This window comes from Carassius carassius, chromosome 35, assembly GCF_963082965.1.
Source record: "Carassius carassius chromosome 35, fCarCar2.1, whole genome shotgun sequence".
Lineage (NCBI taxonomy): Eukaryota > Metazoa > Chordata > Actinopteri > Cypriniformes > Cyprinidae > Carassius > Carassius carassius.
Window position 1 is genome coordinate 13,235,779 of NC_081789.1, and position 25,146 is coordinate 13,260,924.

Genomic DNA, 25,146 nt, shown 5'->3' on the forward strand with positions numbered 1-25,146 from the left:
CATAAAGTATTACATTCCTGCTAATTTGTCTTATTTCCCTACCTATTTGACTAAGTACCTGATACCTTTATGTTAGACTCATATAAATCATGGCTTGGGATATAGTTGTGTAGAGGTTCAGTGTTTTCCCAGACCAGGTGCTGAAGTGTGGGGAAAAGGTCCTGGTTTCAAGGTGCAAAGAATAAAGTTACATAGAGCAAGAGCTCCTTAACTAACCCTTACTTTAGATGTCACAGCCAATTATACATGCAAGGCAAGAAAATTGCAATATTCGTAAAACCTAGACCCTAAAGAAAAGACATCCAAACCCTACAAAATGGGAATTTACAAAGGACCAATTTATATTTAGCAGTCTAAAAACAGCAATAGTAAGTAGTAAGTCTAGTTATAGTATTAGTAATAGTTATTATTAAAAAAATAAGATGTAACACATAGGTAAAAATATATATACATCTATTCTATTCTATTCTATTCTATTTGTATTGGACAGTATTGTTGGTGTTTTAGTGTAAAATTAAATTAAGTAATATTTTTTAATAAAAAGTCCAACTTTTAATATTACACTATATAAATAGTAGTAATAAAAAAGAATAGTAATAATAATAAATATAAATATATAATACAGAAAAAATATACATTTGTATAATTTAACTGTATAATAATTTTAATTTCAAACAATATAAAAAAAACTAATTAAAATTAAAAAATACAAATAATTGTATTAACCTTTTCATTAATTTTTTGAGGCAAAGAGATGTACCTTTTATATTGGCACTACAATTTGAGTGCAATTTTCAAAACTTAAGCCATGCATTCACTGGCACATCAAAAGATCTCATGTTGCTGTATGGTTTGTGTGAGCTAACTGAATGGCCCTCCACACCGTCATTAAGGATTGGGAACCACAGGGCCAGTATGATTCTAATGAAGGCTCCTTGTGTGTACTACTTACCTGTAATCAGGCCCGCTGATTTCTCATTGTACGGTCTACTTTAAACCCTCCAGTGTGTGCGGCTATATATCATTCCCAGCTCCGTGTGTGTGCCTGTTTGTGGACACTAGGCCTTTCCATCCTGTGTAGGTTTTTATGTATACAGTCAGCAGAAAATGCTCCTATATTACCTGATTATTTTCCTTCATTATTGCTCTTAATTTTTCAACCTAAAATAAGGTTAGAGAAATAAATAGTGTAATGCAATGTAATTACTGTTTCCTTGGACTCCAGAAGTTCTGTTGGCAAAGAATAATATTTACCTTATTTTTTAATGTTTGAATATGTGCTTGCCTCTTTTCTTTTTAACTCTCCACAGCCATTGGAACCAGTGGCTTCAGCCCAAGACAAACTCACCAGTTCTCTCCCCAGATTTACCCTTCCAAGTAAGGCTTCTTTTATTTTTCTTTAAAAAAAATAAGCAGCATCCAACTTCATTTGGGCCTTTAATTAGATCCTTCTGCCAGATTCTGGACTCTCCAGTTGCTTTGTTTTCATTGATGTCTGCAGCTTGCGTATTCCAAAATCTGTTGTAATTATTATCTTGCAAAAAATGTTCCTTGTGATTTATTTTTCTTTCACAATGTATATCAGCTGCTAAATGGCTAGATTTTTCTCCGTTTCATAGCTTGGCCAAATATTTATGATTAAGTAGCAGAATCACAGAGAATTTGTCTTTGAGCAAATTTTTCGATATGGGCTTTTGGGTAAAAATACATGTCTCCCTTTTCTCTTATTTTGCTCTTAAATAGCAGACCCTATCCACACATTCTTCCGACTCCTTCCGCCCAAAATATGGCCGCGTACGGACAGACGCAATACACCACAGGAATGCAGCAGGCTGCTGCCTATGGCACGTACCCTCAGCCAGGACAGCCCTATGCGATTCCAGCCTATGGTAATTGACTCAGTTCGTTCTTTTCCATTCTTTAAAGCTTTGCATTTCAGATTGTGCTTTGCTTTTCACTCAAGCAGATACACTTATGAAGCATTTGCTATATTATCTGCCATAGTATTAAACGAAATTTATTTGTATTATTTAAAACAATTATTCTTCATTTGATTTTTTTTTTATGCTTTAGGATTTGTTTGGTCATTTTTAAAATGTATTTATTTATTTACTGAGAGTGATGGAAATGTGGACAGCTTTATAAACATATTAATTATTATTATGATTTTTTTTAGGAATAATATTAATTTTAACAATTGTGGCCATTATTTAATGGTTTTTGGTCCTTCTAATGCATTTAATTGATTTAAAGTCATCAAATGAGATGCCGTTTAATCTGAGCATTTAGCATTTGTAGCATCTTTGGTGTGTTCCATTCAACCGTAAGTGGACTGCGAAGTGGATTCCAACCCAATATGTATTTTATATGTATTTAAATTTGAAAGTAAAATAAATTACAATATGTATGTTATATCATAATCTGCATGATTTTGTCATTGCCATTCTTTGCTGACGTTCTAGGGCATTCTAAATGAGCAATTATTGATAAAGAAGTCCACTTCAATGGATATTCTTGCATAGGGAGTAGGGAGCAGTGAACACTGCATAGGGACCCTGTCATACGGAATGCACCTTTTGTCTCATACTTAGCATGTAGCTTTAAGATCAATTCTAAAACTTAGCTAACAATGTGCTGATCACTAAGATTAGGCTTATGCTTACCTCAGCCCTTAGTCGCCCCTTTTCCCACCTTGGGACTCTGCTGACCTTTTGTTTTGCATATGCAGACTCTGTGTCTCCTTTAGACAGTTACTAATTTTTTGCTAGTTTGACAGATAAGAGAGATATAAAGATTCCAATTCCTTGTCTATACACTGTGAGAGCCCAATTAAAGCTAGAAATGCTTTTCTAGGGTTTTGAACGTTATGAAAACCTTTGTGAAAATATGCACACAGAAAATGTTGTTTAGGTAGAATAATCTCAAAATACGCTTCCGAGAGTTCATGTGTTTGTTTGAGTGGAAGCAAAATGCAAACCTGCATTGGGCCTGATTCAATCTAATCAAAAAGCAGGTTTGTTTTAACTCCAACCAGCCAATTCTTGGAAGTCCATGCTGAGTTTGGCACAAACACTTCAATGCAAAGGTTGCTTGAACCACGGCCCAGTGCGAAACAAGCCACCGTTATCTTTTATTCTTGATTGACGTGGAAGGAGTAACACTGAGGATTGTGCATCATGCTGCTCTGGTGTCACTAACTGATTTAGGTCCATTGTGGGCAGGCATCAAGACAGAGGGCGGACTGACCCAGGCTCAGTCTCCAGGCCAGAGTGGCTTCCTCAGCTACAGTTCCAGCTTCTCCACGCCTCAGACGGGACAAGCACCCTACAGTTACCAGATGCAAGGTCAGGAACACCCTATACTCTTTTCTTCTTCTGCTCTTCCCGGTGGAGTGACAAAATAGAGCAGTGATTCCTCTCTGGCCCCTTTCAAAAGAGGACACAATTAATGGCAGACACGGACCAATTCATAACATCCCCGGACAGATGGTTGTACTGGGTTGTAGTTAGACACAGTCTTTTTTGCATTAGGCCTGAAGAGAACCAACACAGATGGCAAAAATCCCTTTTTCCCCTTTGCGTTCGGCCATGTACTGTACTTTCTTAAGTATGTTTTCTTTAGAAGGAACACCCGTGACTCTCATCTTTGAGGTCAGTTCATGGAAGTCACACTTGCGTACTGGGAATTTAACGTGCATCAGGCAAACTCTGTGTGTTTTGTTGTTTTCTTTTTTGAGACATTGTCCCTACTCCAAAACCAACAGTCTTTTTCTGCCCTTCTTTTTCTCCCATATTTCTCCCTCTAGTGTTTTTCTTCGAGCCTCCAACAGTTAGCGCCGGTTTGAGCTCTCTAATCTCCAAATAATGTGTGACAGTAGAAACATCTCCACGTTTCTGAACGCTCTCCAGAGTAATAATGTGACATATGTGGTCTGTTGAAGCTTCTTTTCCATGCCTCATAAGTAGAAACGTTCTGCTTCTGCTGATGCTGCCTCAACACCATGGTTGTAAGTGTTACCCTTTCCCAACCGCAGAAGTTTAAAGGCCTGTTCACACCGTTCAAGTCCAATGAAACTAAATGTCATGAAAGTGTAGAACCCAAAAAATGCATCCAATGGTGTTTGATACCAAATTTTTGTCATTTTAGTCAATCTAAAGGACCTTGTTTAGCCTCCAGATGATACAAAATCAACATAGACCTTAAGTAAAAGCCAATGAATGCTCATCAAAATTTGGCAAGAATGGTCCTTGAAGATATAGTTCACCCCCCCCCCAAAAAAACCCTCGTATCACTCCAAACTATAGGAGATCATCTTCACATGATCCCTTTTTTTTCAAAAGAAATAAGTGACAGTTAATGGTGACCATCTTTGTCAAACTTCTTTTTACCAAAAATAAATGCATACAGGTATGGAATTACATAATGGCAAGTAAATAATGATAGAATTTCCATTTGTAGCATGAAATACCTCTTTAACTGTCATTTCACAACGACACTGCATTGAGTTTTTTGTAAGTCAGAAACTGTGGTGCCTTCAGTCTTCCTTTCACACGCACCCATAAACAAATTAGCCACTAACTGCAAGAGCAGATGACAGATGACCATTAACCAGGCCAGTCTGTCTCTATTGGCTTCCTCTCTGTGCCTCATCGATTAGGCAGGTCTGGACTCAGAGGAAGAGACTCAACATGGTAGCCAAATGTAGACCCCCATCTATATGATACCAACTGCTGTCCCATAACCCTAGTAGAGCGAGCCTGAACCCAGCTGTCAGAGGGAATACAATTAAATTAATGTTTTTACCCTGCTCTTTCATGTCTAATGGAACGACGCTGGCTTTCTCTGAACATGATCCAGTAATGTAACACAGAAGGACCTTCCTGGCTTGAAATGTCAACACAGATTGTTGGGTTATCATAAATTGATCAAAATAGTGAGATAACATGGGAATGTTAACTGATATTATTTTTAAAGCCACTTTTTTAATGTCTAATCAGTAATCTGCTAGTCTTCCAAAATATATAATATATATATATATATATATATATATATATATATATATATATATATATATATATATATATATATATAATTACATTTTTGGAATATATTTATATATTTGATCAATTGTGGTTACTTAATTTGCTTCATTAATAATTATGTATAATATATATAGTTATTTGAATTTTATTTGAACATGAACTTTACTGCAGATAAATATTTTCAATTAATTAAAATACAAATAAAAATTATCTAAGTTAAATCTATCGATCTATCTTTCTTAGTGGAAATTTGAATCGCTTTACGTCAATGAATTGTAAGACTTCTTGATGGCTTCTTGATTTCACTCAGTACATCCAAGTATAAATTAGGAATTAATTTTCCAGTTTCACACCTGTTTGAGCTTTGCTTCCTTTTCCATAATCATAATGGCTGTAAAGCACAAGTGGAGCTATAGAGTGACTTCTCTCACTGACTTCACTCAAAGTAGATGATAATTACAGCAACAATTGGGTCTCCCTCCATTCAGCACACCGTGTGAGAGGAGCAGCAGACTGCTTTTTAAAGAAGCCCATCTGGACTTGATCGCCTGCTCCCTAGAGAGGCCTACAAAACTTCTGCTACAAATATTGTGCACCGATGATAGACATAGCCCACGGCAAGAGGACTAATCAAGCAAAGCAAATGGACTCCCAATTGGAGAGGCCATAAGGAGAGCCAGTGTCTCGTCTTGAGTGAACTAACTGGAGCAAGACAGAGCAGAGAGGGGGAGGAATGGGGGAGTTTTTGCCCCTGGGAAAAACCAGGCCTCTCCCCAGCATGGAGTCATTCTTTTGGGACCGGAGGGGGTCTTGCTTGGCTTTTATGTGGCTCCGGACTCTCTCTGGAGTCAACTGCTTTCCTACGAGTCCTGGCTTTTATGACTTTTTGAACTGTGGATTTAGCTAATTTGTTGTGCATTGGGAGATTCATGTGTCTCACTTTATGTGACGGCTCAAGTCTGGGGAGGAAGTCAACAGCTTTTAGAGTACCTCTTGCTGTTCTTTAAAAAACAAGAAAAAGAAACAAACTTGCTTGTTGAGCCAGACAGTAGTCCACAAGTAAAGCTGTATGTCTGTTACAGTCTGAGGGGCCTCATTTTCCTGAACACCAGAAGATGAAAGACTTTTCTACAGTTTTTTTTTTTTTTTTTTTTTTTACATATGTCCAGTTACACTTTTATGTAAATTGAGTTAATGTTGTGCCCATTTTGTGTTGAGAGTGTTGTATAATTGATGATTCCAGGGTTACTGGGTTTTGATGTGCCCCTTGTTTTAAAAAAAAAAAAAAAGCAAAAATCTAGGTTACTCTGAGGCACTTACAATGGAAATGAATGGGGTACATTTTTTGAGGATTTAAAAGCAGAAATGTAAAATTTTTAAGTTTATAGGAGAACTTAAGCTGTTACTTTCAACATTTCTACAGAAGTGTTGTTATAGTTGTTATAGTTTACTTAGACACTAACACTATTGAAAATTATTAGTTAAAGACACTTTAAAAATGTTTTCTAAAAAAAAAAATTAATTAGAATTTTTGCCTTGGCGACTAGCTGAATTAAATATAGCTTAATATGAAATACTAAAATGACTACAATTAACCACTTCAGCTGTTATTTTGATTTTTTTGAGAATTAGGCATATGCAATATTGGACCCACCGGTGGGTCCCCAGAGTTGATGTGGTTAAACATTAAATGTAAATAATAAATATAAATTAAAAATAAATACAAAGTGAAATAAAATGTAATAAATATTATATAACACATGCAAATAAAAATAAAAATATAATAAATGATAAAAGCACAGAACAAAAATATTTGAATAAATTGATCCAATTACCTCCATTCTATGTGTCTCACTGTTAACCCAGACTTTTGCTTTTTTTGTAGAAAATCTAAATAAATTTCCATCGATTGAGCTCAACTTTTACTGCACCCAGAATATTCTTTCACACCAGACTTTCAGTCCGCTTTAGAATTCCAAACCGTTTTGAGCACCGTGACTCCAAGAAGCACCTCAGAACGCAGCTTGCCTCCAGGCTGTCTCGCCCCTATAACTCATGTCATGTATGTTATTAAGTCATTAGATGCTATCACTCCATAGAGAGATTTAATTACCCAGAAGGTGCTTCTTTGAGCAGCTTGAAAAGAAGACAGATATACATATTCATTGAGACAGGATGTCAGGTAAAACTCCCTCCCTCTCCTTCCCCCTCATTCCCAACAGTGGCCATGTGTCTGTCATTGTAAAGGTAGCGATGGATGAAATAATAGACCCAACCCCCTTTCCTCTTTCTTTCCAACCATCGGCCAAGATCCAATCACTGATATGAAGAAAGAAAAGATAGAGTCACTGTTATATCCCACCCGCCAACACACACACTCTCCCTCTCTCTCTCTCTCTCTCTCTCTCTCTCTCACACACACACACAATCCCTCATGCCCCTATAGGACCTGCGAGGCTTTGTCTTAAATGCCTTTGAGGTGTTTTAGGTCTTGCTTGACTCGACCCCCATCTTCAATTTAAAAATGTCATTTATTTTGACGGTTATATTACACTTATCATCCTCAGAATTACATCAGTTGCAAACAAAGCCTCATTTGATTTGATCTTTGTGTGTTTTGCATTGCGATAGCTCACGGTTATGTCTCTTTTTCTCGTAGGAGGCAGTTTTACAACAACTTCAGGGCTGTACGCTGGAAGCAATTCCCTCACAAACTCGACTGGATTCAATAGTACACAACAGGTAGCTGTAATCAAATTTCTATCCCTCACTATCTAGTCTGTTGAAATCACATTTCCTCCATTTGGCACATGCGCCCAGTATTTTTTCCTTTCCTCCTGTAAGCCTTTATAGAACATGTGTACGCTCGCATGATATGAATCACTCTAAATGTCTCGACCACTGTACGAAAGGATTACCTCTTGCTCTTTTCGCGAATGAATTATGCTACGAGTGGAGGAAAAAAAGAGTGAAGACAGATCGCTGTCCAGATGTAGCGCGCAGGAGACATATGTTCACATTTACATTTTGGGATCTGCACTGTAAAGTAGCAGCGTTGCGTGCGGATATCTCACATTACTTGACTTGATGTCTTTCTGCAGGACTACCCCTCCTACCCAGCTTTTGGCCAGAGTCAGTATGCGCAGTATTACAACAGTAGCCCTTACACTTCTCCATACATGACCAGTAACAACACCAGCCCCACCACACCCTCCACCACTGCCACCTACACCTTACAGGAACCTCCATCAGGGATCACCAACCAGGCCCTCTCAGAGCAACCGGCAGGTAAGAAAGCTTGGTTTGAATGAGAAAAAAAGGTATGGAGGTCCTACAACAAGTTGCTGTAAAGACAAAACGTGATTGGCTAAATTTGCAATACTAAACCCTGATGGTGCACTCGAAAATGTCCCAATGTATTGAGTTTTAATTTTTTATTTCTATTGTTTTACTAGTTTTTTTAATTATGCACTGCAGTGTGCAATATTTTACGATTAAAGGAAATGTCCCTAAACATAATGTTAAATTAAGTCAAAGTCAAAGTCACCTTTATTTATAAAGCGCTTTAAACAAAATACATTGCGTCAAAGCAACTGAACAACAATTACCAGTAAATGTTTTTTTGTGATTCGATACAATATATTTGTTACCATATTGGTTATCGAACTTATTATTTTCAGAAATATTAGCAGATTGTGCATAATTTCCAGTATTCTTTACATTTAGTTTATCTTGCTGTCATCTAACACTCGCACAAAGTTAATCTTTAAAAATTATTATAAAAATCTTGAAATATTTATATTAAGTTATTAATTTATTAAAACTATTGAAAAGCAATGTTCAAAATAATTATACATTTATGGAATATATATGTTTTAAATTATTAAATTAAATCTATAAGATTTTTATTAGCGTGTAATGTATGTGCATGCATTATAGTGATGCTTAGCATGTATTTAATATATAGTTTAGAATATAAATATCAAATATTAATATTAATCTATTATTTATATCCATTAATTATTGTTCTTAATTTGTGCTGTATTTGATACTATCCACCTTTTTTTCTGAGTAACCGATGAGCGCTGCCATGATGGATTCTAACTTCTGTTTGGGTGCTCTCGGGTTCCATAGGAAACGAATTAAACTTAAAATGTGTTCAAATAATATGTGCTCTTATGATTGTGCGTTCAGGAAAAATGGTTGTTATTGCCAGTTGTTTAGACTATTTTCGCTCCTCCAGTGATCCATTCAGAATTTTCTTACATTTGCCTTGTCATGTAATTAGGGAAGGATGGTAAGGTGCATAACACCCTCATTGCCAATACTAAGACTTAAATGGTATCTAGGGTATAAGGAGATCAGATAAACAGCGTGATATTAAAGCATGTGGGCAGCAGCTACAGCACTGAACACTAGATGAGGTAAACGGATCCAGCCACAATGTGAAGGTGAAAGTCTTTTTTATTTTCCTCTTTTGATATACTTTTTGCCTTTCTTTTTTTCTCTTGCAGGAGAGTACAGTACAATCCACAGTCCATCAACCCCCATTAAAGATTCAGATTCAGATCGATTGCGTCGAGCTTCAGATGGAAAGTCACGTGGCCGGGGAAGGAGGAATAACAACCCCTCCCCACCTCCCGACTCTGACCTTGAGGTATTGGAACGCTGCCGCACAGTCAATGTGGAATCACAGCAGTTCATTAATTACAATTAAGATACTTTTGATTATCTAGAATTGTCCATTCTGCTCACTGTTTTAACTTAAAACTAATGCTTTTACATGTTTAAGAGTGTGTTTCCATGCTTAGTTTTACATGTTACAACATGTTTTTTTGGTGAAAGCTTTGTTTTGCATGTTTTGCACGCTTAGCATGCAAAAGCCTAAATCAGCGCTCTGTCAGTTTATTTTGTGTGGATGCCACATGAAAGACATGAAGGCTGGAAAAAAAAAGAATAAAAAAATCTTATAAATAGTTTTCTTGCATTGTTACATTTGGCAAAAAAAAAAATAATAATAATAATACAAAAAAAAAAAATAATAATAATAATAATTATATATATATATATATATATATATATATATATATATATATTAATGAAATTCCCAGCATATTTACTTGAAAAAATGCTTTAAACTAAAAAATATATATATATATATATTTTTTATGTACATTTTTACAAAGAAAATAAAGAAAATTATATTTCAATTTTTTTATATGCAATTTCTTCTTCTAAATTTCACATTTAATTAAATGTGTAACTTATGTAAAAATTGTTTCTACACCAAGAAGTATATTTTAGTGCTGTCAAACGATTAATTGCAATTAATCGCATCCAAAATAAAAGTTTTTGTTTACAAAGTATATGTGTATGTACTGAGTATATTTATTATGTATATATAAATACACACACATGCATGTATATATTTAAGAAAAAAACATGGTTACTTTATATATGAAATGTATTTATATATAGTAAAAATTATACAAATATAAATATATAGATGTAAATATTTTCAAAATATATTCTGTATGTGTGTGTGTATTTATATATGCATGATAAATATACACAGTACACATACAAACATTACATAAAAAATATTTTGAATGCGATTAATTGCGATTAATCGTTTGACAGCATTAGTATATTTAGAAGTATATTATTTCTATCTCAATCATATTTAAGATGTGCAGATCATGGTCTTTTCATTAACATGACATGAATCTCTCGAAGGTTTTGGCCCCATTAGCAAGCTGACATCATAGCATTTTAACAAATCCAGTTAATTAGTTTGTTGGTATCGATTGTGTTAATGCATCAGGGGCAGGAGATGGATTGTCCAGTGGTGGTTGCAGGGTGCTATGGTGACCATCAGTGCTGAATATCTACTGATCCCCGGCCACATGAATCTATGCACCCTTCTTATTGACAATCAGATCATCTTGCATGCTGAGTGAGCCATTGATTTTGCTCTTTCTTTTCTCAGCGCGTGTTCATTTGGGACTTGGATGAAACAATCATCGTTTTCCATTCCTTGCTCACGGGATCTTACGCCAACAGATTCGGAAGGGTAAGTGATGTATTTTAAATGCAAACACAGGCAAATATTGTGGCAAAGTTTAGAATAATACACAGAAATAGGGTCTGTTTGGGTACACCGTCCAGCTTCGAGGAACTCAGAGTTCGGTGTAATTGTTTCTTTTTTTAATAAGATCGTCGAGGCCTCGCAGGCATTCAGCTCAGCCTGCAGCTGTCTGAGTTATGTGGCTGGAACAGGCATGGATTACAAACCAGTTGCACCGAGAGTGTCCATTGACACTTCTTAAAGGTTTTGTCCTCCAGAAATGGTTCATTGTTAAGCTTAATTAAATATTTGCATTAACTGACATTTGAGAGGGGCTCATGTATTATAGCAAAGTTGAATTTTAGAATTTTATATATATATTAGCGTATAAAGGCAAAGAGTCCCCCGCCCACCCTCTCTCTCTCTCTCTCTCTCTCTCTCTCTCTCTCTCTCTCTATATATATATATATATATATATACACTGTATATGAACAGAATATGCATTTATTTGGTCATACAAAATATTGATATGATAAAATATATTTTATTTTAATATATTTTAAAAATGAATAGAATAGAATTTATTCAGCATCATTACTGAAAGTCATTGTAATATGTTGATTTGCAGCTCAAAAAGCCTTTTTATTATCATCAATGTTGAAACAGTTGTGCTGCTTAATATTTTGTGGAAACCATTATACATGTTTTTTAAGAGTTACTCGATTATTAGAAAATTATTTTGTAACATTGTTAATGTCTGATGGTCACTTTTGATGTATATAATGCATGCTTGCTGAATAAAAGTATTAATTTCTAACTGTCCTCAAATGTTTGGGTAATGTACATACAATTATTTTATTATACCAAATGTCTATTAAAATATATGTGTAAATTTAATTTTTGTGTGAGAGTGGATAACATTTTAGCTTTTATATAATATGGGATCATTTAATTTTTAAATGTAAATTTAGCCGGTTCAAAAGGGTTATGAACATGCAGTAAGAACTAGTTTACTTCTGCTGTTGTGGTATTTGTTATTTTATATAAACCGTCATAAGCTATATTTGAACTTTCAAAACAAACAATTTGGGAAATATGTTGATCTGCAATTCTCAGACTTTGTCAATGATCTCATGGCTTTATTTAACTCGCTCAAACATCGGTTCGATTCACCAAATTATAATTTCACAAAAAAGCGTTCATCATGCGTGTTTTTAAACCCTCTTTGTGTCTGAAGAATGTACAAAGCTGCTTCCTTGGCATTTTTTGACTGAGCTTCTTGAATGGCTTTTTCTTTGTGGTGAGTGTAGATGACAGCAGCGCTCGGATGTCAGTGGAACAGGGTCCGGCGGCTGGTTTGTTCTCTTTGTTCGTCAGTCAGGGTGTTTGATGGGGGTGGTGTTTTGTTTTAAGGGTGAGGGAGCCCTGGCCCTCGACCCTGCACTGTTTATTTACTTTATCTTGGCTGAGCATGCTGGGTAAAGAAGCGAAACTCTGAGAGCACCTCAGCCGTGTCCACTTTGCTCACTGTTCTTTTGAACTTTCTGTGAAGAAACCTGAATAAAACAAAAACTGTGTAATGGGGCCTATTATAAATAAAAATAAATAAAACTCAATTGAAAAGTATTACGGTTTCAGCAAATTAGAAAGAAAGAATTCTGGAAAAAAAAATTGTCATGTTTTCCACAAAAATATTAGGCTGCAAAACTGTTTTCAACACTGAAAATAACTGAGCACCAAATGAGCGTATTAGAAAAATAAATAAATAAATAAATAAAAAATAAAAATAAAAAATATCACGGTTTCAGCATATTAGAATGAAAGAATTCTGAGAAAAAAAAGTGTCATGGTTTCCACAAAAATATTAAGCTGCACAACTGTTTTCAACACGAAAAATAATAAGAAATGTTTCTTAAGTGCTAAATCATTCTTTGTCCTCCTCTCTGGTGTCGAAATCTGATTACACGTTGCCCTTCCAGAAGAAATATGCTTATCCCATCTACCCTGCAAGATCGCAAACCGCATATAATGCGCTCTTAAATCATATCAGCACACTCATCTAAAACCCTTACATTAAAAACCAAGGTGCTTCACGTTTCTCCGATATGAGGAGTAGATGACATAAACAGTAAGAAAACCCAGCAAAATGCATTTCTTCCAGCGAATCCGTTGAGGAAGAGCTCTATAAATAGAGCCGTGTTTGAGTACTCACTGCTGTGGTTATCAGTTATCCTAATTGGCATCAGGGCAGTTCGCTCCCATAAAGCTGATGGTTCGGGCCAGCTGTGTGGCCGTCAGCCCTGGAGGGAAAGCTTGCAGGGTGTGGGGGTTTCGTGGGGGAGGATTTGGCACCCTTTGGGTGGCACTGATGTTTAGGGACAGGTGGCAGCAAGCGCAGAAGACCCTGCTTGTATTCTTAACTCTCCCGCTGAATGATTGTTTAGATTTAATTGGAGAGGATTCATCGGGCCAGAGAAGTGCACTTTGCATACCTCTCACCACCAAACCTGCTTTTATTAACTGTCAGATACATACGCAGGTGTTTATATTAAGTCCACTGACTGGCAGGCTCAAAATAGATGGGAGGGAAGAGAGGACTGTTCAGACGTGTTGGAGAAGCGCTTAAGAAAGAAAGAACCTATTTTTGATTAGGCTATATATTTAAAAGCTTCTTTTATAATTAAAAGTAAGAACTCAGTAGAGTATATAAACTGTGAAATTATTGATCGTTTTTTTCATTAACCCTCATGTTCTTATTCTCAGTCTGAGAGACTCCACGACTCTTTTAATAGCTCTGAAAACATACTTAACATTGAAGTATCAGGTTGATGACTTCCTGCACTCATGAGAACTGATTATAAACATAATTTTAACTTGCTAACATACATCCAGCGACCGCCGTGAAATATTTTATTTTAGTTTGGGAGGCCTCCGATATAAACAAAGAATAATTGCAATGGATTTCCACATGCAAAAAAAAAAAATTAAAAATTGTAGAAGTGCGTGCCTGCCAATTTCAGTTGTTTTAATTGAATTGATTTATTTAATTTTTTTTACTAGTGTGTTATTTTTTTGTGAGGTCAACGAACCCAAACCTGGAGTTCCTGTTGTTACTGTAATATATAAAATTGACATTTCACACTTAAAAAATTTAAATGGTGCATGATAATTACATAAGTGGTACATAATTGGAGTCTGTGAGAGTCAATCTCAACAGAACATGTGGGTTAATGTTTAAAAGTGTAAGGTCAGTAAGATTTTTTTTTCTTTTTTCAGAAATAAATATATTCATTGAGCAACGATGTATAAAACTTAGCAAAAGCCACAGTAAAGACATTCATAATATCACAAAAAATAACTTATTTTAAAATGCATGCTGTTATTTTGAACTTTCCATTCATCAGATATTCCTGAAAAACAGTTGGCTTCCACAATAATATTAAGCTGTTTTCAACACTGATAATATATTTATAATATATAATATATTTAGAATGATTTCTGAAGGATCATGTGACACTGAAGAGTGGAGTAATGGCTGATAAAAAATAAAAATAAAACATTCAGCTTTTCCATAACAGGAATACATGACATTTTAAAACATATTTAAATAGAAAACAGTTATTTAAAATTTCACAATATTACTATATACTGTCTTTTCAGTTTTGATGAGCAAAAGAGATTGTACTGTGTATGAACAGAAAAAAAATGTCTGTGTGCCATCATAAATATACTAATTTGTAGACTATACTCAGTTTGAACATCAACTTAATAACCTCATCAGTTTTTTTGCTGGTGGTCTGTTCTTCTTGTGTGGTTTTGGCAGTTTTCCTTGTTGAGTGTGACATGTAATCAGTGAAAAGCTCAGGCGTTTCTTCAGGTGGCTTTGAGCTCTAATCCCTGAGCAGAGCTCTCTGACTCAGCACGGCTGTACAGACACTGGAATAAACAGTGTTTCTTTGTTTCAACACTGCGCGCTGTCACTTTAAATGCACTAACTCCTAAATATGTGTAGTTCATTTGGGATGAGAAAATTGACCATATACATGTGCAAAGGTGTAATTTTGTAATGAGCTTCCTTAATGAGTGCTGACTAGGAATTAAAGAGAAAAACACTCTGCAAATGATTCATTAACTATTTAGAAAGCAGTCGCTCCCATCTTTGTGTCAGCTCAAACACAACACGAGATCGCCATTACTGCCAGTATTGCATTACGGTGGAAACTGAATACATTGAATACATGTTAAAAAAGAGTCCATTATATTTTAAGTGAGTAATCCATTTTGATTACTGCCAGTGCCCAGGTTTAAACATCACTTGCTAAAGCGGTTTTATGTAGGAAAATGTGCATCTTCCTGTTTCTAGAAGTTTCTATTAAATTCCCAACTTCAGCCTTTCACAAATTGTTGGAAAATGCTTTATCTGATGTGAGAAGATTGTTTGGGGGAAATGAGGGTGAAATGCATCCGTAGTAATGTGTAGAAATATGATCTTGGCTCTGAGGTATGTGGACAGTGATATATTTATGATGACACCTTGACCTCAAGCTCATTTCAACTTATAATCTTAGATTGGGTTTACTGCCCACAGTACTATCTATCTATCTATCTGTCTATCTATCTATCTATCTATCTATCTATCTATCTATCTATCTATCTATCTATCTATCTACAGTATATGCATGTATTATTAACTATTAACTATTTATTAATATGGAACATTTGATAAAATATTATTAAATTACTAATATATATATATATATATATATATATATATATATATATATATATATATATATATATATATATATATATATATGAGATGTGTAGTATTATGTTCAAAATATCTTTTCCAAAGTAAATATGGAAAAACTTGTTAAACACAGCTAAATATACTATTATATCATTACTGAATCTGAACTTCTGATTTTAGGCTTGCCTATACAGTATATTCTTGATTTTTATATAGAAAGGATAATTTTATTTTATTTTTTTCTTGCTGTGTGTCTTTCAGGATCCACCAACGTCAGTGTCATTGGGACTAAGAATGGAAGAGATGATCTTCAACTTGGCCGACACACATTTCTTCTTCAACGACTTGGAGGTAAGTCCAGGACTTGCTGAGACCTTGGGGGATTTATGTTTTTTGCGGTCACCGTATATTTCTGCACCCCCTGTGAAGCTTAATGCAAGTCTTCTAATACAGTGATTACTTCTTCAGCTTGCTTTCTTCACGGCCATATTTAAAACCCAGCCCCAAGATGTGGATAAGTCACAACACAGTGTATACATTACATTACGAGCACAAGAGCAGTCCATTAAAGTTTAAGCCATCGCATCAACAACCATTTAATAGCAGGGTGCCTATTTCTCACTAACGTCCCTCAGTGGTGAAGTATTACCTCGGAGCCCATGGGACACTATGAATTTTACATGCACTGTCAGTCTCCCCATCCTGCGGCCACCACCGGCCCCATCCCTTCCCTGCCGCCCAGGCCAATTTGTCAGCTTCTAATATTTCTGTACATGCTCTGACTGTCTGCATGTCATGCTGTGTGCTCTGTGTCGATGTCCGCTCCGGCCACAGACTCTCAGTCACGGTCTGAAAGCGGCTGCTCTGCCTGATTCATGTCGGATCATTGTAAAATCTGCCCCCGGGGGCAGATACTGAGAGGGTATCTAGGTGTCTGTCTGCCCCGCCTGGTGAGGGGTGAAAATGAGACCGGTAGGGTCACTTCTGCTCGTGATTGGCAGCGCTCCACTTGTTCATAGTAGTGAAGTTCAGTTTGTCCTGATCTGGTGTTGCTCGAGCTAACACTTCATTTAGTGATTTGAACAGATCAGTGATATGGCTTGTGAAAATAGCTGCAGGTCTGTAAATACAGACTGTGAAATAATTCAGCAGATCCACAACCCCTTAAAAGTTTTGTGCTAGAAAAAGACCAAAATTTAGGTTGTTATTCACTGGAAAGCTATTCAATTAATCAGTTGATTCGGTTCAGACAAAACTGTTCTGAATGATTCCTTCACAAAAAGAATAAATATGATTATGTATCATTTTTTATATGTTAAGACAAAATTATCAACACGATCTAAACTTTGCTGAATTAACTGTTGTCTGATTGGCAGTCTATACTTTAACAAGTAAAATGCCTTTTAATATAATTCCGATATTATATATAATTTTACAGTGATTTTTTTTCTTCACATTTTTATAAAGTAAATATAACCATAACTATTATATAGTAAAAAAATATATCAAGTTGATGGACTAAAGCAATTAGGTTTATCCATACATATCTTTGCTCAGTTTGGGCCTCTAAGTAAAATTCAGATGTTTTTTTTTTTTCTTATTTTTCTTCCTTGAGTATGAGCTCCATATTCTTATTATGTAATATACAGCATAAGCGATAAAAGCCTTATTTATCAAAAATGACAGAAAACACACAAATTTGTCTTTTTGTATTAATTTAACAACCATGGGGGAAAATAAATATTTTTTTAATTGTCAGGCTTTACAGGGTTAAACTCATTGATTACAGTTGCGTTGGAAGATTATAAGTGATTAAATATACATAAAATTCTGTCCTGCACAAAGCAATAATTTGACTCACATGCACAACTTTGATGAGTCTTTGCCTCCTTTTTGAAATCTTCAGGCCAAATTCATTTTAATTGTATGATAAATAGCAGCTTGAACATTCTCCAAAATATCTTCTTTTGTGTTCCACTGAAGAGTTAAAGTCATTCGGGTTTGAAAGGACACTAGCAGACTTTGTGGACCAGCTCTAACCTAGCCCACTGAACCCACCCGAGCCCAGACACCACTTTCAAGCCACTTCCCTCATCCCCAGAACCCGACACCACTGACTCATTGATTTTCTTATGTGTCCTGCTCGTGGCTGACCCCGTGGAGGAGGAAATGTTTTGTTTGATACTGAAGTGTGAGGAGAACTGTTTCGAGTCTGCCAAGTCTCATTAGTCAACGGCCTTCCTCCGCTTTTCCTGCCACGAGAACCAGGGAGAAAGAAAATGTTTGTGCTGCCCGAGACATTCGAGTGACGGGGAGATTCCAATCGCACTCATCTTGATCAAAGTTAATTGGCAGCAATTGGCTGTTAAATATTTCCGTATGTTTGGCTACACTAAGTTGTGCCCACTTCACTCTGTATAATGAATATGCCCTTCCGTCATTTAAAACAATATGACAGTTTTGTGACAAAGCTTAAATGTGGCTTTTCAAAACATCTGTCCTGTATTTTGATTTCGTTTCATGTGTTTAAACCACTCGCGTAGGATTCGGCTGTCGAGGCATCTTGTAAAATGACTGGATTGTGCAATGCACAGTTTTTCCTTTCTACTACATCTCAGCAACGGAATTATTGCATTTCGTTTTGACACTTTAAAGCTAAGGACATTTCTCTTAAAACGACGATTGCATGCAAAAGCAGAAAACTTACTTTAAACCATAACACAATGTATTCTTTGAACTAAACGTGTTTGTTTAGAAGGACAGACCAAAATTGTGGAGAACTTCAAGTTGTAAATAATTCCACAGCAGATATATATTTGAGACCTTGAAGAAATGCACATGCTCAGTCGAATATAGTCAGAGTTCCCTCTGGCCTTGCACATACAAATGTCTAATGGTGACTGGTGGTTGTCAACTGTGTAACTTACAAATGTGCAAAGGACAACCGGCGCAGTCCAGAAATACACCACCAGCCTCCATTGCTTTGTGCCAAACTCTTACATCGCTCATTTTGGGGAATTAAACAAGACTATTTAGGGTAGAAATGCACATGGATACATTTTCTTGTGGTCACATCCTGTCTGATTAAAACGTCAGCGTGTGTTGGTGATGTGTGGGGGATCTGTGTAGTTGATGGGCTGTGTTATTTGTTCGCCGTTCCGTCTGCTTTCTTGCACCTGTGTGTGATTGGAGTTTGTTTAATTTCTGATAATTACATGATTGTGCATATAGAGGAATGTAATAAAAAGCCATGTCGTATTGGTCATATGGGATGTACTTCACTTACACGCAAACACACACACACACACACACACACACACACACACATATACTGACGCAGAGGTCTTTGTATTGTTTTTTTGGCTCACTTAATTATTGATATTGTACAATGACAGAAAATATTTCATGCTTGGCAGCAATATGATCCTTGTATTGATTGCAGTATATTGATTCAAATTTCTTCATGAAAGAGGAAGATTTTAGTGGTTATTTTCAGGAACCACAAGTTTGACACTAAAATAGTGTGTGCAGAATGTCCGGTGACATTTTTATGAATAATTTTATTGAATGGTTAGTTAAAAAAGTTTTTTAACTTTTTTAGTTTTTTTTTTTTTTGCATGTTATAAATTATATATATTTTAAAAAATTAAAAAAAATTTACATTTATAAATAACCTTCCACTATGTACTATATTTTGTCATATTGATTTACACGTAGCATTAAGTAAACTAGCATTCAAAGTTTAGGGTCAGTAACTGTTAATGTTTTTGGGTAATATGCTCACCAAGGATGCGTTTATTTGAACAAAAATACAGTACAAACAATAATAGTGAAATATAATTAAAATTTAAAATAACTTTTTTAAACTTTAAAAAAAAAAGTTTAAAAGTTCTTTTTTAAAGTGTGTTTTTCTGTGATGCAAAGCTTCAGCATAATTACTCCAGTCTTCAGTGTCACATGATCCTTCAGAAATCATTGTAAGATGCTGAATTGATGCTTATTTTGTAATTATTATCAATGATAAAAACAGTTGTCCTGCTATAATTATTGAAGAAACCATGATTTTTTTATTCCAGGATTTTTTGATGAAAAAATAAAAAACAAATAAATAAAAAATATCAGCATTTATTTGAAATATACACTTTTTGTAACATTATAAATGTCTTTACTTTACGTCTTTAATGCGCCCTTGATAAATAACAGTAATATGTTTTACAAAAAAGAAATCATAATGGTCCAAACACTTTCAAAGTAATGTATATGAATAAAGTATTTTAAATTAAATTAAAATATAATAATTTACTTTTTCTATGGAAACTTAATATTGACAATTGAATTTGAAACTAAAATAAACCCTTTAAAAATCCTTTAATTCGTTTAAATATTTAATTGTTTTTATGAGAAATCAAGGCACAACAAATAGCATTTTTACAGGAGAAGTCACACATTTAATATGAGCATAAATAAATGCACACAGGTTTAGTTGGCATGCTTCCCTTTAATTATACCACAACTGGTTATACCATAATTCTTGTATGCAATTACCCCAGTCTGTGTGATATGCAGCGTGTAGTACCTGAGTTTGAGGATGTGTTGGGGATGAAAGCATTCTTGTGTGTTGGGTGAGAGGTGGAGTGCGGGTTGGTGTGTGGGAATGTGTGTCTCTGGAGGCCCGGCCGTGCTCCCTCTCAGTGGGGAAGGGCCACGGCTCGCCGGGAGAGAAAACAACACAGAGCCGTCTGCCGGACAGAGTTCTCCTCCCTGGCTCTGCCGAGATGGGAACGGTTTTAATTATCCCCGGCCGTACCTCCGCAGACGCATACCTGAGGCCAACCCTGTGACACTGCAAACGGGACGTTTTTAGCACCTCCAGGATGAAGGGCCTTCGCTTATCAGTTTACAACTGGGATTGAGTAGAGGTGTGACTTTTTTTAGAATAGCATTTTTTGTTTAAAACATTTAACAAAGTGTTTAAATCTGAAATCTTTCCAGTGCAATTCACCTATCTTAGTTTGCAGTTTTCATCTCGGTTATTTAGGTAGATAGCTTTGTTATTTAATATACAGTATTTCTGGCCAATACCACAAGCAAATGTTCCATCGAAATTCCTCAAGCTCTTTGGACCAAATCAAAATAGAGGAGTGACCTCTTTTGAAAGTGAAATAAGTCATTATCATAACGTTCCCTGCACGTGCTGTGTGTTCGGGAACGCAATTGACTCTGTGGATTTAATGTGTTTTTAAGTCTAGACGCAGGTAGTGTCTTTTGGCTGTCGGGGCTTCAGAGGTCCCCAGACAGGAGCCCTGATGTGTTTTGGAATGATTAAAAAGAGAAAAGAGAGCTTCTAAAGTCTTCTTTCAGCATCGGCCCCTCTCTTACCCAGCAGCCCACAGTAATGGGGCCTAAAAGCAATAAGGGTTGTGCATCTGTGGAAAATGTAGTGTTATAAACAATGTGGTGACAAATGATTGTTTCTTCATCCTTATGCAGTTTTTTTTTTTGATTTAAGCAACACTGTGTTTTAAATTAAGATCCTCATTTTAGACAATATGAGAACAATGTATCATGTTATTTGCTGATATAATCGTCCAACTGTTAATAAGAGCAGGTGTTTGCTTTTCTTCCAATTTGGACGGACTTTTGTTTTAACTGGCGTCACACCTATAAGGTACAAATGCATTGGAACATTTGGGCCTTGGATGTGTGTGTTCAGACTATGTTTGACCAAATTCAAACCATATTTTCCGTTATCTTCTCTGCATCATACTCACTTTACTTGAATTTACTTAACTTGAAGTTTCATGAAATATACTTAATAATGTTAAGAAATTCTTCTTAACTAATTTTCTTATTCTTTATGAGTAGAGTTAAGAATATTTTGTATCATAAGTATCGTATCATATCATATCGTAAGAAATCTTTTTCTTAAGAAGATTTTCATGAATCCGGCCTCTGCTCTTTTCCATCTTCATATGCCAGAGTGCGAAAAGCCTTGGTTTTAGGAAGGTCATGCTTCCAGAGAGCTTTGTTTTACTCGGCTGTTTGAATTCCATGACTGTTCAAGCACAAACTGTGGATTGGAATGAAGTGGGTCTGAAGAACTCTCTTTGTTCTCCATATCCTGTGTCCGACCCACAGGTAAGCTGCACCCTCCCTCTTTCCCCTCTACCTCTCTCACTCTTCACGTGGGCCAACTGTGGTGGGAAAATGATGGGGGGGGGGGGGCAAACACTGGGGTCATGAACCCCTCTCACAGATGGGGGGATGATAGACCTGCCAATGGAGTGGCAGCATTGAGAACCTGCGAACCATGGATTGGGCTTTTTCACATGGACTTAGCTTGTAGGCTTGGAGGAATGTTGTGATGATGGCTGTAATCACTCACACTGTGCCTTTGTTACCTGGGACGCTCACCTGTGTGGGGAGCCGGTTCCTTCTCCAGACTACGCTTTAGCAGAGTTTAGGGTCTGGCCCAAAGGCACAGCCAGGGATGAATGCTCCTGAGCTGAGAGAGAAAGAGAGGGGAGGGGGGAGAAATGGTTGTAGCCAGGGAGAGTAATGCAATACGGATGTTTCCAGCTCGGGACGAGACGGAAAGTGAGGTTTGTAGTTTTAAATAATCATTTTCTTTTTTGACATTCTGCAGCAGTCGATTCTGTTCAGTCGGCAGCAAAGCCCTTCCTCTGGCCAACAGGAAGAATCAGCCAGTCCGGCCTGATTGCTTAATGACAGATGCCAGCCGAACAAAGGAGGCTCTGATAGCTCGCATAAATGAAAAGGTTTTTCTAGGCCGGGATAGTCGGAGGAGGAACTGAAAGGAAAATGAGAGCGAGTAAATGTAAATAGAGAAGAGCTGATTTCAAGGTGTTTATTTTGTAGTTTTTTAGGCTTCTCTTGCAGTTTCCCGCAATTTTTCCCACACATTTACACATTTATTTCTTTTAGCAGGACCTTCGGAGAGTTTAACGAATGAGAAGGGATCAAAAAATTGGTGGATTAAACAGAGACAATGTGTTTGTGTAAGACGTAATTATGTACGGATTGCAGAGAAGGATCTTTACACAGCCTACAGTAGGAACATCTGGTGTTAGTTAGCAGCGATTGTAAGTCTGTAAGAACCACTGCTTGGTGAACAAGGAGAAGTAAGATAAAAGAAAAGACAACCTCATTGCCATCTCGGTTTTTCCTATATATTAATTTATTAATAAGCACATAACAAAAATATAAATATAATAATATAATGTGTGTGTGTGTGTGTGCTTGCGTGTGCATGTGCTTGTTTGTGTTTGTAAATATAAATATAATATATACAAAATCATATTAAAAAAACTGTTTTAAACTACACTGAACTCTTTTATTTATCATTGACCCCATTATCTCAATCGATTTTTTTTTACCACCAGCTCAGTCGTGCTATTGTTCATACAATATTTATATTATCTAACCCTTTCAACATAACACCTTCTTGAAGATACCTTCAGCCAGCCTTGAAGATCAACCACATGCTGTATTTAACCACTTAAAGCTGGCCCATCCTCGGTCATTAGGCTTAACGGTGTTTACGAGTGCTTAAGAAGCTGCCCTAATGAGTCTCATGAGTTACTGTAAGACATTAGGACCGGGCGGCTCCATTAGGGTCCGGGTGCAGCTACCAGAGAGGCAGTCAAGTGGTTTATGTGGGCTCCAGCTGTGTGCAGTAATTGCTAGAGGTTGTGCATTATTTCTTTGCCCTCACTTTCATCCTGGAGGTCTGGAAACCCACAACACGACTGTTAATTGTGTCGTAATAACCAGCGAATTAAAAGGCAATGTAAACATGCGGTGATTCCGTCAAATGGAGATGGTAACGTGTTAAGAGACCTAGGCAGCTGCACGCACTCGAACGGGGGTGGTACTTCTTGAATGTGTTTTTGCTTGACAGTATTTATAGTTTGGATTTTTTTCTAAATCATACTTTCGGTTGGAAATATTTCAGTAAATTTGATTTATCTGAAATGGCGCATTTGTCAGCATAACCATCATACTTAGGATTAAACGTTGTGATGGAGGCCCCAGCTTTCGGTAATGATTTTGGCCTGTCCAAAGGTCCTCTCTGGAAAACAAATTGGTACTTCAGAAGTATTACAGATCCATCGCTGACTATCTAGAAACAGATTACACAAATAGCTTGAGGTGTTCCTGAGCCGCGGCTGCATTTGGCAGTCCATCTTTTGGCCCCGCAACACTCTGAGTTCTCCATGTGAGGTCACCCCCCATAAGCCCCTGCCTCCTGCCCCCCTCCCCCTTATCTGAGCCCTGGAGAGGAGGAGCAGGGCACCGGGTCAAAGTCTTTTCCTCTTTGGATCTCGAGGCTTGCTGGGAGAGGCTTGGCGAGAGAATGGCTGCATTAGAGCAGGGGTTAGGGGTCAAGATTTTAATTCTGTTAAAGAACAGCTGGTTTGAGTTTCTCTTCACGTCGCTCTCCCCTCCCTCTCCCCACAAATCCAGAGAGATGAAAAATTTGTTCAGAGGGGAACCAGTAAAATAAAAAAGGTTTACGGTCTAAAGCGCTTACCCCTACCCTGCTGTAGCATTAGACAGGAATGCAATAACGTCAGCATTTGGCCAGGTTCAGATTGAGTTAAAACAAGGAAGTCCTTTTTGTATTTTTGTGTCTTAGCAGCCTGTTGAAACTTAGTTAAAAGGCTTAAAGTTCTGGGAAGGAAATTCGAAAGAATGGCTAAAAGGAAATACCCCCTTTTAATATTCAACTACCAAGTAAATTGTTAGATTAAACTTGAAATATGAATGGAGGTTTAACAGAAGAGCTGGCAATGTCAACCCATTTTTCTTTTACTTCATTGGATGGGGTTTAATTCATAATTATAAATTACATATATATATAAAGTTGTATTTAATCTATTATAGAAATGTATTAATAGATGCATATATGATATATATTTTATTTAATAATTTATTTAATATTTATTAATATATTTAAGTTTATTTTATTATTATTTTATTTTATTATTATTTTTATCTGTTAAATTATTTTCTTGGAGATGATTTTTGGAACACACAAGCCGCCAACCATGTCTTTCTTTTTGTTTGATTTGAATGCTCATGCCCTGCTCACTAACATCTCGAGCTCTTGCAAGGGGAGGGGAGAGAGAACGACTATAAATGGAAAACTAATAACAGATTTTCAGTCTGCTTTCTCCAAAAAGCTGGCCTCGGGCTGTGTTGGTGTGTGGCTCGGCAGCAATCAGAGGTCATAATTTCATTGGCGTTTAGCATCAGGTTCAATT

The 25,146-nt window shown here is 36.4% G+C and overlaps 1 protein-coding gene across 12 annotated transcripts in view; it reads left to right on the plus strand.

Annotated features, from left to right (window-relative positions):
- LOC132115999 (eyes absent homolog 1-like) overlaps positions 1 to 25,146 on the plus strand; it is a 52,898-nt gene that overhangs the window by 22,575 nt on the left and 5,177 nt on the right. For 7 of the 12 annotated variants that reach the window (XM_059524486.1, XM_059524491.1, XM_059524489.1 and 4 more), the window contains 8 exons: positions 1,311 to 1,377; positions 1,744 to 1,889; positions 3,207 to 3,344; positions 7,702 to 7,784; positions 8,144 to 8,330; positions 9,557 to 9,699; positions 11,032 to 11,115; positions 16,121 to 16,210. In XM_059524486.1, the coding sequence (XP_059380469.1) occupies positions 1,311 to 1,377; positions 1,744 to 1,889; positions 3,207 to 3,344; positions 7,702 to 7,784; positions 8,144 to 8,330; positions 9,557 to 9,699; positions 11,032 to 11,115; positions 16,121 to 16,210 (938 nt within the window). The remainder of the gene's footprint in view (positions 1 to 1,310; positions 1,378 to 1,743; positions 1,890 to 3,206; positions 3,345 to 7,701; positions 7,785 to 8,143; positions 8,331 to 9,556; positions 9,700 to 11,031; positions 11,116 to 16,120; positions 16,211 to 25,146) is intronic. The other 5 variants (XM_059524488.1, XM_059524492.1, XM_059524487.1 and 2 more) reach the window with 4 other exon arrangements.